We start from the raw sequence: 15,705 nt of genomic DNA, 5'->3' as shown, positions 1-15,705 counted from the left end.
ATGTCAGCATGTTGAAACTTAACTTAACTTAGCTGTTGCTGCATTAGCAGTTTACCTCTGAGTAGACGTGACTATTTATCTTTATGCAGAGGCTGAGAGAAGCAAAGTACATTTACTCATCACAATATGAGGTATATGTACTTCACTTGAGTTGTGTCATCATAACTTTACTCCACTATGAACACCAAAGTTCATGGTGCACATCAGAGGATGAAGTCATCCAAAAAAAGGCACAAGAGCTCATTGCCTTTTTTTTTTGATGACTCCACTATGTATAGAAACTACTTACTTTGCCACCCTGAAGTTATAAGACATATGATAAGCTCATGGCATGTGAGTCATCATTGTTTTAAAACCCCAACAGACTCGTGTGGACCAGATACAGTATTAAAATCCTGCTTACAATTAACTTATTAACAGTCTAACACTCTGTAAGAGACTACTGTTCACAATGAGTATTTAAGTATACACTGCTGCTAATATTTTGGTACTTTTACCCAAGTACCCACGTCTGATTTTTTATTTTTTACTATAGTCAAGTCATTTTACATTGTAGTTTTTCTATATTAACTTCTCCCACTACTGCCAATATGTGACGACAGTATAAACCTTGTGCAAGATACATGTCTTTGAAAAGCATGCATTGCACCAGTTACAGGTACAATTTTCATGTTTATCGAGTCAAACCAAGTTGTAAGCAGTTGTTGCCATTTGTAGTTTTTATAAAAAAGATCTGTCAAGACCAGTAAATTGCTTCCTTGCAGTTCAGTGCCCCTTTAGTATTGATTCAAAGTCAATTTAGATTTTTTGCTCTGTTTCTGAGGAGCATTTCATGTCTGTGATATAGCAGCAATAACAGTCTTTTGATGGAAAATACAGCTCCAAGACAACAGGTCAAACCTTTTCCTCACTTTTTTGCTGTATCCCTTCATCTCTGTCTTGTGTACCTAGATGTGATTTCACCTGAAAACAAACACAAATGTCTTGTTTTCGTGCTTCTCTCACTTGTAAACTGACGCCAGTTATTGATGTTTACATATTCAGGTCACCAGAGTTCTGCAGGAAAGGAAAGTGTGCAGGGCGGCTTACAGCACTTTGTGTCTTATTTTATTTATACTAGGTAAAAGACAAAACTCTAGGTACTGGGTGGTGTTGTAATTTTCTTCTGAACCAGCGGAAACTTCTCTGTGCAGAAGGAAATGCTGCATAATCAGACTTCCTTCATACTCAGGCTTCACTTTTCTCAGAAAAACAACCAGCTTCTTTTTTTTTTTTTCTCCATCGTCAAGTCAAGTCAAGAACTTCCTGACATGTAATCGCTGAAATTAAGTATTTAAACATAGTTAACCTAATGTATGTTTGGCAATTCAAGTCAGTCATAAATGTTTCATGGGGAAAAATTTACAGATGATTTCTTCTTTTTTTTCACAGAACTTTATTCAAACAATAACAGTACATAGTACGTCAGGTACAAATCAAGTACACAGTATAATACAGGAGTGCTGATAACATATTCATAATATAAGTATTTATATAATATAAAAACAAAATAGATAACTAAATGAAAAACCAAAAAAATATTAAAATAAATTTTAAAAAATGGTAAATAATTATATGCATAAAAAATCTTAAAAATAATAAGGAAATAGATAAGAAGAAGGCAATTTATTTGACCTCAGAGGCTTCATCGAGCATATTTTTGTAATGTTTTAAGGATCTGTTGCTATTTCCATTGTTTGTATGAACAAGAGAATTAAGGGTTAACTCAAGAGATTTAACCCTTAAATATATATAGAGAAATGGAAATATTTAAACTTTTTTTTTTTTTAAAAAAGTGTGCATATGATACATATTTGTACATAGAGGGTGTCGCAGGTTAAATTTGACCAATTATTTGTTTTTTAAAAAATTCAAAAAAATGGCCCTTCAAAAACGTTGTTGCGTTCTTCACATGCAGTAAAATTAACTGATATCATGATGACTGTTATGTTCTCCTGTTTTATGCTACATCAGACCATGATATGTGTCATTGTGAATGTTTTTTCTCCATGTATACATAAATTTGTGGTTTAGAAATTTGGTATCGAGACTAGAGGTGTGTATCTTTCCCCTCTCAGATGATTCGATACGTATCTAAAATCATCGTCCATGAGTCGAAACAAAGACAATACAGATAGATTGGTAACGATAATACACTGAGATACAAAGCCGATTCGATATGATTTGATTCAGCTGCGATTGGGAATTGATAAGTTTCTTCATTTTTCTTTTTTCAGATAGCTAACTAAATCATTCCTCCTGTTCATACTGGTGATTAAAGATCCCCTTCAAATGTGCTTTCAGTGTAAGTGATGGAGGCCAAAATCCACAGTGTGTCCACACAGCTATTTAAAAGTTGATCTCAAGCTTATATGAGGCTTCAGCAGTCTGAGTTAGTCATATCAAGTGGATATCTGCCACATTTACAGTCTTTTTTTAGCATCAAATTCCCTCTTTGTGTTTCCCTGTTGAGCTGCGGTGGAAGTATAATAACAAACAAGAGGGACTTTGGCACTAAAAAGACTGTGACGTTGAAAGATATCTACTTGATGTGACTCATTTGGACGGCTGGAGCTTCATATTAGCTTCAGATAAACCTTTAAATACAGTTTTGCACAGACGGAGCCCCTCCCCATCACTTATATTGTAAGTGGATTATGAAGGGATCTTCTAATGGTCAGTATGAACAGGAGGAATGATTACAAACCTATTTCAATGTTCATTCGGGGTCCTGACTTGAAAAATTGTGAACCTATCCTTTAAACTCAATCAAGAAAAGAGGGAAAGAGAATTGGGGAACATACACACATTTGTGAATTAACATATTTCCCAATAAAATAAGAAAATTAACAACATATCCTACAGATTTTTTACTCCTGTTGTCACAGTAGCAATATAACAGTATGACAATATGAGAATTTAAAACGATGATTCACATCAGAGGCATTGATTACATGACGACCAAAAAGAAGAATAATTGCATAGATGTTTCTGGAGTTACCGACATCCACATTTTCTGCTGATGATCTAATCTACTGTTGTTCATCGTACTTATGACGTCACTTGCGGGAGAACTATGGGAGGAGGAAAGACCGAAGGGGCGGGGTTAGTGTTTATTTCGACCAATCAGCGGCTCGTTATGCAAATGCAGGTAGACCGTGAATGTGTTGAGGACTGGCTCTGATGGTAGAGAGGAGTAGAGAGAAGCTGTCTGGATCTCAGAGATTATTGCCTGAGTGTTTTCTCCGTCTATGAAGACTCTGGATGGCTTGTTAACCGCACAGAAAACACCTCAGTCCGCAGATATTCAGATGTGCGCCTCTTTGGTGCGATAAAGCGGATATTTTCCTCACCCCTTTTTATTTTTGTTTCTGGAGTCACACACAGAGAGAGAGGAGAGAGAGAGAGAAGAGCTGCTGCAAAGATGAAATACAAAGTAAGTCAAACGGACTCAGGTTGGACTGTTGTAAAGCTGGGAGACATTACAACAGAGCTGCTTTTTTTTTGTCAGAAGAGTGGGTGAGCTTTCTAAAACTTTAACACCTTGTTTAATTACTTATATGAAAGCTTTCGGGATGATTAAAAGTGAAACTGCACTTATCAGAAGCGGTGAAATAAGGACGCTGTCAGGTTTTTTTTTTGAGAGATGTTTCTGGTTGATATGTGTGTCTTCTAATGTGTGTGTTTCTGAGGCTACAGAGACTTATTTTAATGTCTCACCTGTATCTGTACGTTTATTACAATCACAGGGACGTAAATATACGTGAAATGCAACTATCCCTCATTCCCCTGTGCACCACCTTTTTAAAAGAAGTATACATAGAGACCGAAATACTATTATGTTGTTTACTCATTTCATCGTTTGAGCTCAGAGTCTCCCTCCACTATCCCTGCTGCTGACAAAGCCCGAAAAAAACGTCAAATGAGCAAGTAGCAGGTATATAAAAAAACACATGGGCACTTGCCTGTGCTTCTTCACTGACCTCTCTTGCTTCTCTATTGTTTGGCTATTGATTTATTTAGCTGAAAGATCTTTTGCCAATCGATTTTAGTCATATTTTCATAGCAAAAAGATTTGCTGCTTGTTTGTTTTCTTTGACAGTAAACTGAATATCTTTTGAGCTGTTCATAGCAATTTAAAGATGTTACTTTTTTTGCTTTAGGGCACCATAACAGGCATTTTTCACTATTTTCTTACATTTTATAGATGTTTGTAACCTTAGCTGAGGTTAGGGTTGGGCAATATGGATAAGATCTGATATTGTGACACACAGTATGTAGTGTTATATCACACAGGACTGCAGCAAACGATTAGTTTTATCAACAATGAATCGTTTTGTCTATGAAATGTCAGAAAATAGTGATAAACAGCAGATTAAAATTTCCCACAGTCCAAGGTGACGTCTTCAGATGTCTTGTTTTTATCAGACCAAGAGTTTAAAACCACAAGATGTTCAGTTTACTGTCATGTATGACAAAGAAAAACATTAAATCCTTAAATCTGAGTAGCTGGAACCAGCCCAGTTTTGCCGAAACAATGATTTAAACGACTATTCAATTATTAAAATAATTGCCCTACAGTGATTTTCTGTCTATTTCTGTGTAATATTGAGATGTAGTACTTACTTTATACTTGAAGCTCAATTGAGTAGCTGTTTTATGGATAAAATAACCAGACAGGTGTGTTTGTTTTTTGGATTATCCATTGAATTAAATGCCTGACAGAACAAGATCACACTGATACAACAATCCTCTTTATACCACCTTGTTTCATGTATATTATCATATTACCCTCTAACTGACACTTTCACTTAAAAATGAATCATGTCCTTATGATATCTGCTGGGTGCCTTGTTTATTGTGGCCTATGGGAACTCTCAGACTGTGTTTTGACTCCGCAAGCCAATCAGGGTCTTTGTCTTGTCTTTCGCTGTCAGTCACTGGGGTTTATCTTGTGATGACAGCCTGCTGAGATGTTACAGCTTGTTGTCAGCATCATATGAAGCCCAGGGAGCTTTGAGATTGACTTGTGATGTGATTTGAACTTTAATTCGGTTAATTTTCTGGACTTTACTTGGACACAGATAGCGGGAAGATGATCCTTCACCTCTGTGGACTCCAGCTGTGTAAATGATTTTGAGCTTTTAACACTTTTTAGGGAACATAGAGCGTTTTAGCAAGAGAGTGTCATCTCCCTGCTTTGTTTCATTCATCATTAGCAACGTGTACTTGTGTCTCACCATATTAGGGAAGCAAAAACTGTGCTCCCTCATGCAAAGCTGTGCGAAATATTTGGATGATTCAGGGTTTTTTAGGGCAGTGGCTCCAGCTTTTCACTGGCTGTTTTCTGAAGTGTGAAGTTGTTGCTTGCCAGGAGTTTGGCTCAGACTCTGGACTTGACACAGTTCAAGTGCAATTTTGGTTTCTTTTCCTCCCCGTCCCTCAGCGTCTACTGGGCCTGGTCTCACTGTTTAGGAGGGTTTGGTTGTGATTGGTGGGCGTGCGCGCTGTGTATGTGCGTCATGGTCCTAACTGACTCATTGTCCTGTTAAGTATACAGTTCACAGAGCGGAGAGAGCAGGAACAGAGTGAAGGGTTATGGTGATGGTTTGGGCCAGTGATCTTAGTGAGGAAACACTTGTTACCAGGTCTCCTTGGTCACTGCCTTCATCCTAAACAAGGAAATTGATCAGTGGATATTGACAAATCTGATCAACACCAGCGTGTCCAAGCTCTTATCTGTTTGTGGAGATTAAATCGGCACAGTGCGCAACCTCTCTGACGTAAAACTGCATTTCCACTTCTTTTGTTTGACTCTTTCCTCCCTATCGCATTCAGGCAAGATAGTGAGAGCGTAGAAACTATGTAGCCAGGGCTCTTTGCTTATGATAAACATATCTGCATTATGTAACACTGCCACAGGAAAGGAGGGTGGCAGGAAGGGAGAAGGAAGGTGGGAAATCAGGCAACCAAGGAGGCCTTGTCCCCTCGTTAGATGACACATTTTGCGTCAGCGTAACTGCTGTGTTTATTGAGTTTCCTGCAGGTCAGCTGTCTGTTTTAGATTTGTGAAATAGTTGCAAAGTTGACCGTGTCCCCTCTCAAATCTCCGCGTTTGCTCTTGATCTCAGCTGCAATGAATTATTTACAGCTATATTAAGTACTTCTTTCCTCACAGAGTGGTAATGTTTCAACAGAAGCTTAACGAGGTCGGTTGGCGCCCGCTCGCATGCCCCGAGGTGAGGTGGCCACAGTCTGGCCAGACGCTGCCCTCCTCTCTGACATCAGAGATGGTTTCCAACAGGTGTTCAGGTGTGAAGGGAAGGCTTGTCTTCCATAGGTCACCTAATGCGTATAATCCCTCTGATGGGGCCGCACACAGATGGATCTCTTACAGCGTTAGTGAGGCCCAGGGATTTCTGAGGAGAAAGAGCCTGACAGACAAAGAAAGAAAGAAAGAGATGATACCTGAGGCAGTTTGAAGTGTTCAGACATAACTTTTCTGGTGCAGAATAAGGAAAAAATCCTTCTTACGCACACACTCGCTCGGAGACTTCCACAACCTTTTAACTCATTCTTTCATAGCTGATGTAACCATTGCAGAAATAGCTTCACAACCACAGTGAAGAGTGATTAGGTGAACCCATATTCTGGCCAATATGTGTGTGTGTGTGCGTGTTTTCCTCAGTGTTTCTTTTTTATGGGTTCAGGTTCCAGGCACTGGTCCAACAGCAAGGGAGCTGGAGGAGAGCGAAGCAGACATTGTTCTGAGAGGGAGGGAGGGAGGAGGAGGATCTCTGATGCTGAAAGGGCCTGCAGAAAATGAAAGGGAGAGGAAGTTGTGGGGGGAACGAGAGGGCAAACAGAGTTGGATGTATATGGGGAGGTGGTGGGGGGGGAGGGAGCGGGGGGGATGGGAGCCTGAGAGGTCGAGGAGCGCCCCGTGAGAATGAGAGCATTCCAGGCATGTGCATGGGAAGGTTGTTCAGAAGATGCACATGATTGTTTCAAGGTGCCCCTTTACATTGTTAATGAGTCTGGCAGTGGCTTTCACCGGGATACCAGAGTCTTTTCTTTTCTGTGCTTGTATGCGTGTTCGGTTGTGCAGGGATTGCATTGTGTGGAAAGAGAAACACTTCTAGAAAGAGACATTTGTATTCTCCTGAAAGAGGAACGGAGTTTATTCAGAGAAAACCTGCACGTAATGATCACCCTTTCGTGAATCCTCTGTGAGTTTTACACGGAAATGGCTTTTTCTACCTTGTAATTTTATTCGTTTGATATATCCCACGGCCTGTTTAAAAACTTTTCTTATTATCATGCTGTGATGTTTTGGAGTTTTTGCCGTTCTCAGTGGTGAATTTCTTGTCTCTTTGCCCCAAGTTTACTCCTGTGCAAGATTTTCAGTGAGCGTGAAGAGCTTCTCCCCCAGCGACCATGAATAGCGGTCCCTCCACCCCCCTGCTGAGCCCTCGCACCGTGAGCCAGCCATTAACATTTGAAAACGGTCAGCGGGGAGACAGACTACATTGTGTGCTCATTTCAGTCCCCCCCCTCCCCAAAAAAAGAGAGAGAGAGAGAGAGAGAGAGAGAGAGAGACTGCCCAACATCAGCAACAATGCATATAATCATTTCCATGTTTGACCTTTTAGCGGAAATAATTCTTGACTCCCCTTCCCTCCCCTGAAGAATGCCAACTATTTTGCAGGGTCATCTCTCAAAGACGTATCGGGCTCCTGTCAGCTCGGTTCAACCCTGTGGAGACTCTGTCCTCACAGCAGATAAGAGGAGGCTTGACAGCTGGGAACACCGGGGAAGAAAAGTGTTAAATACAACAGCAGCACATACTTAGTTGTTTGTGATTTGTTTGGAGATTGGTCAGCAATTTAGTTTTGGTGTGCTGCAGGTCTTGTGCGCGTCATAAACCAGCAGGTAGATCAGTGACTACTGTTAGATGGCTGATCATGTGATGTAGCCGTGTACGTGCATCTCAGAAGTGAAACCATAAGTCGATTTAACTGATTAGATGACCGGCAGAAAGTTATTCAGCAACTATTTTGATAACAGATAATGGTGAAAACATTTAGTCATCGTCTGGTTCCAGCTTCTTAAAGGAGCAGTGCATAAGATTTAGTGACATCTAGCGGTGAGTTCGCAGATCAACCGAGTATCCCTCCCCTTCCGAGCAAACTCGTAAAAAAACGTAAAAACAGTGTTTGGTTTGTCTGTTCTGGGCTACTTTTTAGGTGATGCAACACGGCGGGCTACGTGGAAGACGACCCGCTCCCTATGTAGATATAAAGGGCTCATTCTAAGATAATGAAAACACAACGATTCTTATTTTCAGGTGATTATACACTAATAAAAACATAATTATGAATATTGTATTCCATTTCTGACGAGTCTGTTCTGCTAGACGCCACTAAATTCTACACACTGGACCTTTAAATGTTAGCTGTTGCTGCTTTTCTTTGTCATATACAGTATTTGATGGTAAACTGAAGACCTACATGGGCATTTTTAACTGTTTTATGACATTTTATAGACAAAATGATCCATTCAGAGCCCTACAACTCAAAAGTGACTCAACAGATACTTGAAATTGATTCCAAGTCAGTTCACTGTAATCCTGCTTTCTGACCCTGATTGAGGAAAAATCTTCTGTCACATACTTCAAATCTGTTACTTATCCATCTTTATTCATTGCCTTAAGATATTTTAAGAATGTTTAAGTATTCTTTTTGGTGTACCCACTTTCTTTCTTCTGCTGTAATGTGTTACTCAACATTTTCCATAATGCCTTTCAGCAGCTCTAACAGAGCAGCTATGAGCTCAGTGTATTCATCTGTTGTGCAGAAGAAGAGTGGTGGCAGCATTGTTGTGGTTCACTTAGGCTACTGTTGGTGGAGAAATTGGATTTTTTTCCTTTTGTGTGATGTTGAATGTTTGTGGTGAAAAATAAAAAAGAAGGAATCCCTTCAAATGACACGAATATCTGATGTTTACTGTTGATATTTTGGATAATCTGAGACTTTTTCTGCCATTAAACTCCAGTGTAGCTGCAGGAAATAAATCAGCAAGGTGTCACATGTAGATAAAACAATTAAAGAAAAAATAATTGCAACTATTTTGATAACTTTATAATAAGCAAACATTCCATATATTCTCTGGTTCCAGCTTAAAAAAATGTCAGAATTTGCTGCTTTTTCTCTGTTTTATATCATTGTAAATTGAATAACTTTGGGTTTTGGACTGTTTGTCGGACAAAATAAGACATTTTGAAGACGTCACTTTGGACTTTTGATGGTTATTTTTTTAACATTTTATAGACCAAGCAATGAATCGATTGATTGTGGAAAGAATCTGCAGAAATGGCACATACTTGCATCCCAGATTTGAGGAGTTGGAAGCTTTTCTGTGTCATACATTTGTGGTTTGGACTGCTGATCAGAAAAAAACGTAACCTTTGAAGACATCACTGTGGGCTCTTAAGGAATCACAACAGAAATTTTTCACTATTTTTAGACAAATGATTTATCGAGAAAAGAAATATTAGTCACATATTCAACCTCTCACCAGTTATCTAGAACTAAAAACAGAAAGCAAAATGTGTTGCACATCATCAGTAGCTATTTCTAGCAGTGCTAAAGTGTTAAAAATGTGATCTTTCCCTCCAATAAACAAAAGATTCTCCCTTTATCTGAAAGATAGCCTTCATGTTTTAAAGGGGGAAGACGACATGCGCAGTTGTTCGTCTTTTTGTGTCTGTGAGATCTTTGCTTTGCGTGAAATTGGGGGGACACTGGAGTGAATCTCCATCTCATTGGGTATTCCTATATGTAAAACCATGCAATGTGGCCCTGCAAAGATACCATGAAACATATTTCACATCTTGGCTGATACCCCCCTGGAGGGATTAGTTTGTGTCTCTGGGGGCTACTGAGACGCCCTCATGTACCCTCATTTGGCATCAACACCGAGCTGGAAATAATCCACCTCTCTCCTCTGCCAAAACTGAGCGCTTTTTGGCCGGAGCCCCATGAATACCATCCATACTGCTGTTTTTTTGTTGCTGATGCATCCGTGACTCTTGTAGGTGCAGTAAATTAGTTTTTTCAGGTCAGAGGTCAGTGTCAGCTTGCAGTGATTCATGGCTTTGCTCACAGATATTTCAGCACTGTGGATGCTTACCATAAGTTTGAAGGACACTTTCTCTTCGTGCTGCTTCACACCATTCAGACAGTCCTGGAATGACTTGGCAGAATATGAGAGGCAACGTTGCACAATATGCTCCCCCAGCAGCCCTTCCAGTTCACAGAATTTGATACACTTTTGAGAGAATATCTCCAGTGTGGCTTTCACGGCTAATTATAGGTTGTACTTGGTGTTCAGGAGCAGAGCGAGGGAGTCCGAGATGTGAAATGATAAGACTAGGTCGGTCGTAGCCTGGATCGTTTTGGGTTCTTCAGGAAGTACTGCAGGCTAAGGAGTGGGATGGAAACAGAGGAGAGGAGGGTGTCATGTCAGGTTACCTTGTATTTTATGGGACAGTAAAAAAATAAAGTAACTATTATGAATGGACAGAGTGAGGAGGAGCTGAAGTACAACGGTAATTTTAACCCGAGAAGTTACTCAAATCCACTTCCTGTGACTTAATCAACTGGCATACAGCACAGTGTTGCACTTGTATCCTGCCCACGTAATTCATCTGAATTTCTTACAGCTGTAATTAACGGAGGTTGACGTGTCATTGGCTTTAGTGTGTAATTCAACAAAAGTCCAAAGTCAGAGTGGTGGAACGACTCCGCCTGTTGTATCCATGACAGGAATGAAAGGAGTAAGGAGGATATTATCTGGAGTGTTTTGATACACTGCCAATGTGATACGTGAGTTTCACTACCCATACTGTGTTAACCTGTGTTAACTGATTTGTTTCGGCCACTTACGGGCAGCAGGAAATGGGTAAAACACAACATAATACAGACACAATCACCTTTTTCATTGATAATTGCAAACTTGTTAGCAAACAGCGACATATTTACAATACAGAGCAGCATAAGCATTCTTTTGGATTTGTGTTTTGGGCCACAGGATGAATGTATGCAGATATATTCACTCTCATTTTAGCAGTGTTTTGCTCTCTACTGACTCCCAAGGCAAATTACTGACTTTGTAGTTGCTATTAAAGCCTCATAATATTCACCAGCTAATCGCTAACTTTGTCTGTTTGTCGTTTGATGCCGGGCAGGTAGCGTACAGTTGGTTTTTAGAGCCTTTTTGGGTGAAAACAGCTGTCTGCCTCTGGTGTAAACAACAATGAGAGTGAATGAAAATGGTTATGTTACAGATGGAAGCCAAAACAATGAGCCGAAAAATAAAAGATATAATAAATAAAATCATTCCAATGGTATCACTGTGATGAGTGGATTTGCCATTTTTTTTTGTGTCAAGTTCAACTTTGGTAAACTTTGACACATGAATAGCAAGTGTGAACATTTTAGGGAACAGAGAATTGCGGTGAGTCTAAAACAGAGGAAGCTGTCGTAGCTTATTAGCCATTTTTGCTAATATATAGAAATATGTGCATATTTAAATTTTGCCCAAACACAAGCAGCAAGACGAGAACTGTGAAAGTGTTGAGATTTGACACTTATCTCTAAAGAAGATTTATCCTTTTTTTGCTTTATTTTCAGGGAAATTCCATGATTATGACACAGTTTTAGTCAGACATATTCACTGACTAAACATATATGTCAGCTCTCAAACTGAGATGTTTTGAGCGTTTGGCGGTTGTCACAGCTTGCAGTGTGGTTAGACGCAACATTGCACATAGTATCCTGTTGAAGTACAGTTGTCATGCCGTTGCTGTTTAGATCTTTTAGGGTGTGGAGATTTCCTCGCAATGCTGCAGCTCGTGAATCACAAATGTGATGAGGAAGGCGGTGGGTGTTGTATTTATACTTTGGATACAATAGTCTTTTATGCAGTATTTGGCAGAATGAATAGACCTACGTGTACCAGTTCGGAGGAACTTTATATGCTGCATCTTGTGGTTAAAGGAAAAGAGATAAATAACAATTGGTCACAAAACAAAATGATGCCAACAAACAAATTATCCAACAAATCTATGCTCTGATTTGTGCTGGCCAGAAACGTAAACTATGATGTAACCAATCAATGTCAGATGATCACAAGGCTAGAATAAGCTTTTGATTGATTATAGTTAGTTACAACTCTCGTCACGCCACTCTAACATAGTTGTATGTATTGATTTACAACTGCTTACATAAGACATCAATCAATCAGTGTGAAGTGGTTATGAATGTGTTGGATCATGCCTCTCTGTGTGCTGAGTATTAAAATGAAAAACTTGTGACATGCTGCTTTTTCCACAAGAATTTTTCAGAAATAGAGGAGGTGAAGTTCCACCGAGCCTGCTGTGTAATTATGTTAATACACTGCCACTGGCAGGGCTTATAAAGAGGCTGTAATCAGTGGGTCAGCCTTCCTGAAAACTGTCCAAATGAAGAAATTACCATGTACTCTGAGCTCTGAACCGCTTCCCATGAGCCCTTCCTACCCAGAGCCCTTCACACGGCCCATTTATTTGAACTGGCTCTCACCCGCAGCAGGCCGCACTCAGAGGAACGGCTCGTAAAAGTCATCAGGTCCTCATTATCGTCATTACTATAATTATTTTCTATATTTAACCATGTGAAATGAGGCCAAATGAGTGTGCTGGTTCACCCATTCTGCGAACCACCCCGGGACACGCGTTGCAGTGGTACGGCCCTAATTTTCACACCGGCCCCGCTGCCGAGGTGCATGATGTTTCTCACAGTCGGAGCGTACCACTTTTTTTTTTTTTTTTTTTTTTTTTGGGAGCAGGTTGTGTTTGTTTGGGTTGAAAACATCCTTGTCTCTTTGAAAGCAGGCCGCTCTCGTTGCTGTGGGGACGCGGATTTCTGCTGTGGTGTGGTTGTGTTTTTGGCTGCAGTAGCAGGGGAATTTGAGTATTTGTGAGCTTGTTTAGCCAAAGCCACCTTCATTATTATTAGATGGATGTGTACCCTAGAGAGGCTGAGCCAAAACCACCCAGAGAGCTCTTACTGAAAGCAAAGGTGGGGCCGTTTTAGCAGGCGGTGAAGTTACGTAAGACCGTTTTTATTTTTGGAATGGTCAGCACAGGCTCTCCTCACAAATGAGAGGACGTTTGTACTGTTTGTTTTTAGGCGAGACGCTGGTGGAAAAAGCCTTGTTGATGTGTGAGTCATCGACGTCTCCCAGAGCAGAGAGGGGTTCAGAGTGGAGGGGCCCGACAGCTGGGTCTTCGGGGCTGTATATCGTGTTCCAGGTGCGGATCTGGACAGCTCAGCTTTGCGTGATTTCTTGCTTTCTAACAACAAAAACATACACAGCCGTGAGAGCTTCTCTGAAGCCAGATGTTGCAGAGGGCAGTATGAGACCTGAGAGACCCCTTTAGTAAAAAAATACATGTATATGAAAGTTTTATAATTCCTTTTAAGCCAAAAACACAGATTCAATTTCTTCTGGACCTGATCTATTTTAAGTAAATAGGTCAGTTTCATCTTTAACATACCAGCAACATAATGATTGATCACAGCGACTAGAAATGTCCCAAATCAATTCCTAAGAATCTGTATTGGGGACGATCCAGACATGTTTTAATGGATCGCTATTGGCTAAAATAAACCCCATCAAATGCTGATCCTTTCTTTCCTGAGCTCGACTGTGTTGCAGCACTGCTCTACTTACCATTGCTTGCGCCGGTTAATCAAGATAATCAAATTAAACTAGTCTGTTGTTGGGTTTGTGTGCTCGCTGCAAGCTGGCATCTGCACCGAGCCAAAGATCATTTGTCAGAACGAAACTCCGCTCTGAGCGGATTGTTTATCCTTTAGCGGAAGGACGTAACTGATGGCGTCACATCAGTTTCTGTTGTCTCATTCTTCCAGCTAAGCTGTCATTCATATCATTTCTATTGATCTAAGATTTTCAACATGATAGTTTACAACCAAAATTTAGTAGATACAGCTGTTATTTCAATATGTCAGATATGTATTTAATATTGCATATCTTCTACTGCTATATATTAAATGTGGGAGGCCTCTTATAGTAGAAAATATGCATTTGTGAATCTCATTACGATTTGAGGTCAGGTGTCATATTTACACGAGGAAGTGGCACAACGCCTCTCTCGCCTCACTGACTTATAATCGATAGCTTCCTGTAAGCTCGCACTCATCTGTGGGTGCAGCAGAAGGGGCCCTCCCTCCCCCCCTCCCCCCCTCCCCACCACCGCGTGCCTGCCCACTGACAAATGGCAAACACATGTGTTTATAGGAGGATCAGTGGCAAGTGATGGAGTCACCGTGTTGTGACTAACCAGTGTTTATGCCAGAGATCTGACGCCCGCTTTAATAGTCAGTTTCACCTGCTCCGATTACAACGGTGCGGCGGACTGAAGCAAACAAAAACAAGACGACAGGAGCTGAGTCTTCCCCCGTTTGCATCACTTCAAAGGGATCTGCATGCTTCTCTCAGCCAATACCGCTAACAACCCGTTTGTTCGATATGATTAGGGGTGATGTTTGTGTTTCTCACGGTGCTTAAGTTTAGCAGTTTTACAATCACGATCAGCTTCTATGTTTGGACTCTACTCTGACCCATCTTCTCTTTGTTGGTCGAGGTGCTATAAAAATTTCCATTTAAACAATCTGTATGTTAACCTACCCACAAGCTCTGCCCCAATAAAAGCAAACCGCAGTGAGAATGAGGGTTAAGCGTGTGAAAATGTGTCAAACAGTGCCTATTGGGGATCTTTGTGGCCTTAAGACTTACCGCAGCAGATGATACTATCTGTGCATGTTTGCTGAGTTTTTGCACATGATATTAACCCTTGTGCTTTGATGACATCACCTTTACTTTCTCATCATTCTCACAGATCCCACTGCTGTGTGTGTAAAAAAAAAAAAAAAAAACGACGATAATCACAAAATGAACCAATTCTTTCATCTGACAAGAATTTAAATGCACCACAAAATGCACATTTGATGACGGTGACAAAATATGGATATAATAAGGAAGTATTTTGTGTTTAAATGTTAAATTTGAATGAGAAAGTGTGTCCAATCTTTTGACTGGTACTGTGCATAAATAAATATATATTCCCTTTGTTTGCATTGTATGTTTATGGTCAGTTAGACCCCTTTTAGACCACTTATGAACAAACTGTTGAAAAAAACTCCAGTAACAGAATTCCAAGATGACTAATATGGGATTTAAGAGTATTGCATAAAAAGAAATGTCAACCACAGATGTCGAGCATACGAACATCAATTATATGCAGATATAAGCATCATTTTCTGTAGCAGACTCTTGAAACAAGTTCAAAATCGTCTTTATAAGCAGTTCTCATAAAATTAGGGAAGTATAAATGTTATTAAATGATGTTAAGTGTGTCGTTTTGAGCTGTTAAAGAGGGCCCAGCGTCTCAAACAAAACATTAGGGTTAATGTATGTCCTAAGTGCTAAAATTAGTCTCAATCTGCACCGAGGCTACATAAAAGGGCGAATATGTTTGTGTGAATGTGTTGCTGAGCACACTTGACACATTTGAGTGCAGATATCTTCCATCTCAATGTG

At 40.1% G+C, this 15,705-nt stretch overlaps 1 protein-coding gene across 1 annotated transcript in view; it reads left to right on the top strand.

Annotated features, from left to right (window-relative positions):
• The first annotated feature begins 3,146 nt into the window (after positions 1–3,146).
• nedd9 (neural precursor cell expressed, developmentally down-regulated 9) overlaps positions 3,147–15,705 on the top strand; it is a 31,913-nt gene continuing 19,354 nt past the window's right edge. The window contains exon 1 of the mRNA XM_044335443.1: positions 3,147–3,475. Within this exon, the coding sequence (XP_044191378.1) occupies positions 3,464–3,475 (12 nt within the window). The 5' untranslated portion in view covers positions 3,147–3,463. The remainder of the gene's footprint in view (positions 3,476–15,705) is intronic.

Source organism: Thunnus albacares, chromosome 19 (genome assembly GCF_914725855.1).
Source record: "Thunnus albacares chromosome 19, fThuAlb1.1, whole genome shotgun sequence".
NCBI classification, from domain to species: domain Eukaryota; kingdom Metazoa; phylum Chordata; class Actinopteri; order Scombriformes; family Scombridae; genus Thunnus; species Thunnus albacares.
This window is presented reverse-complemented; position numbering and strand designations above follow the sequence as displayed.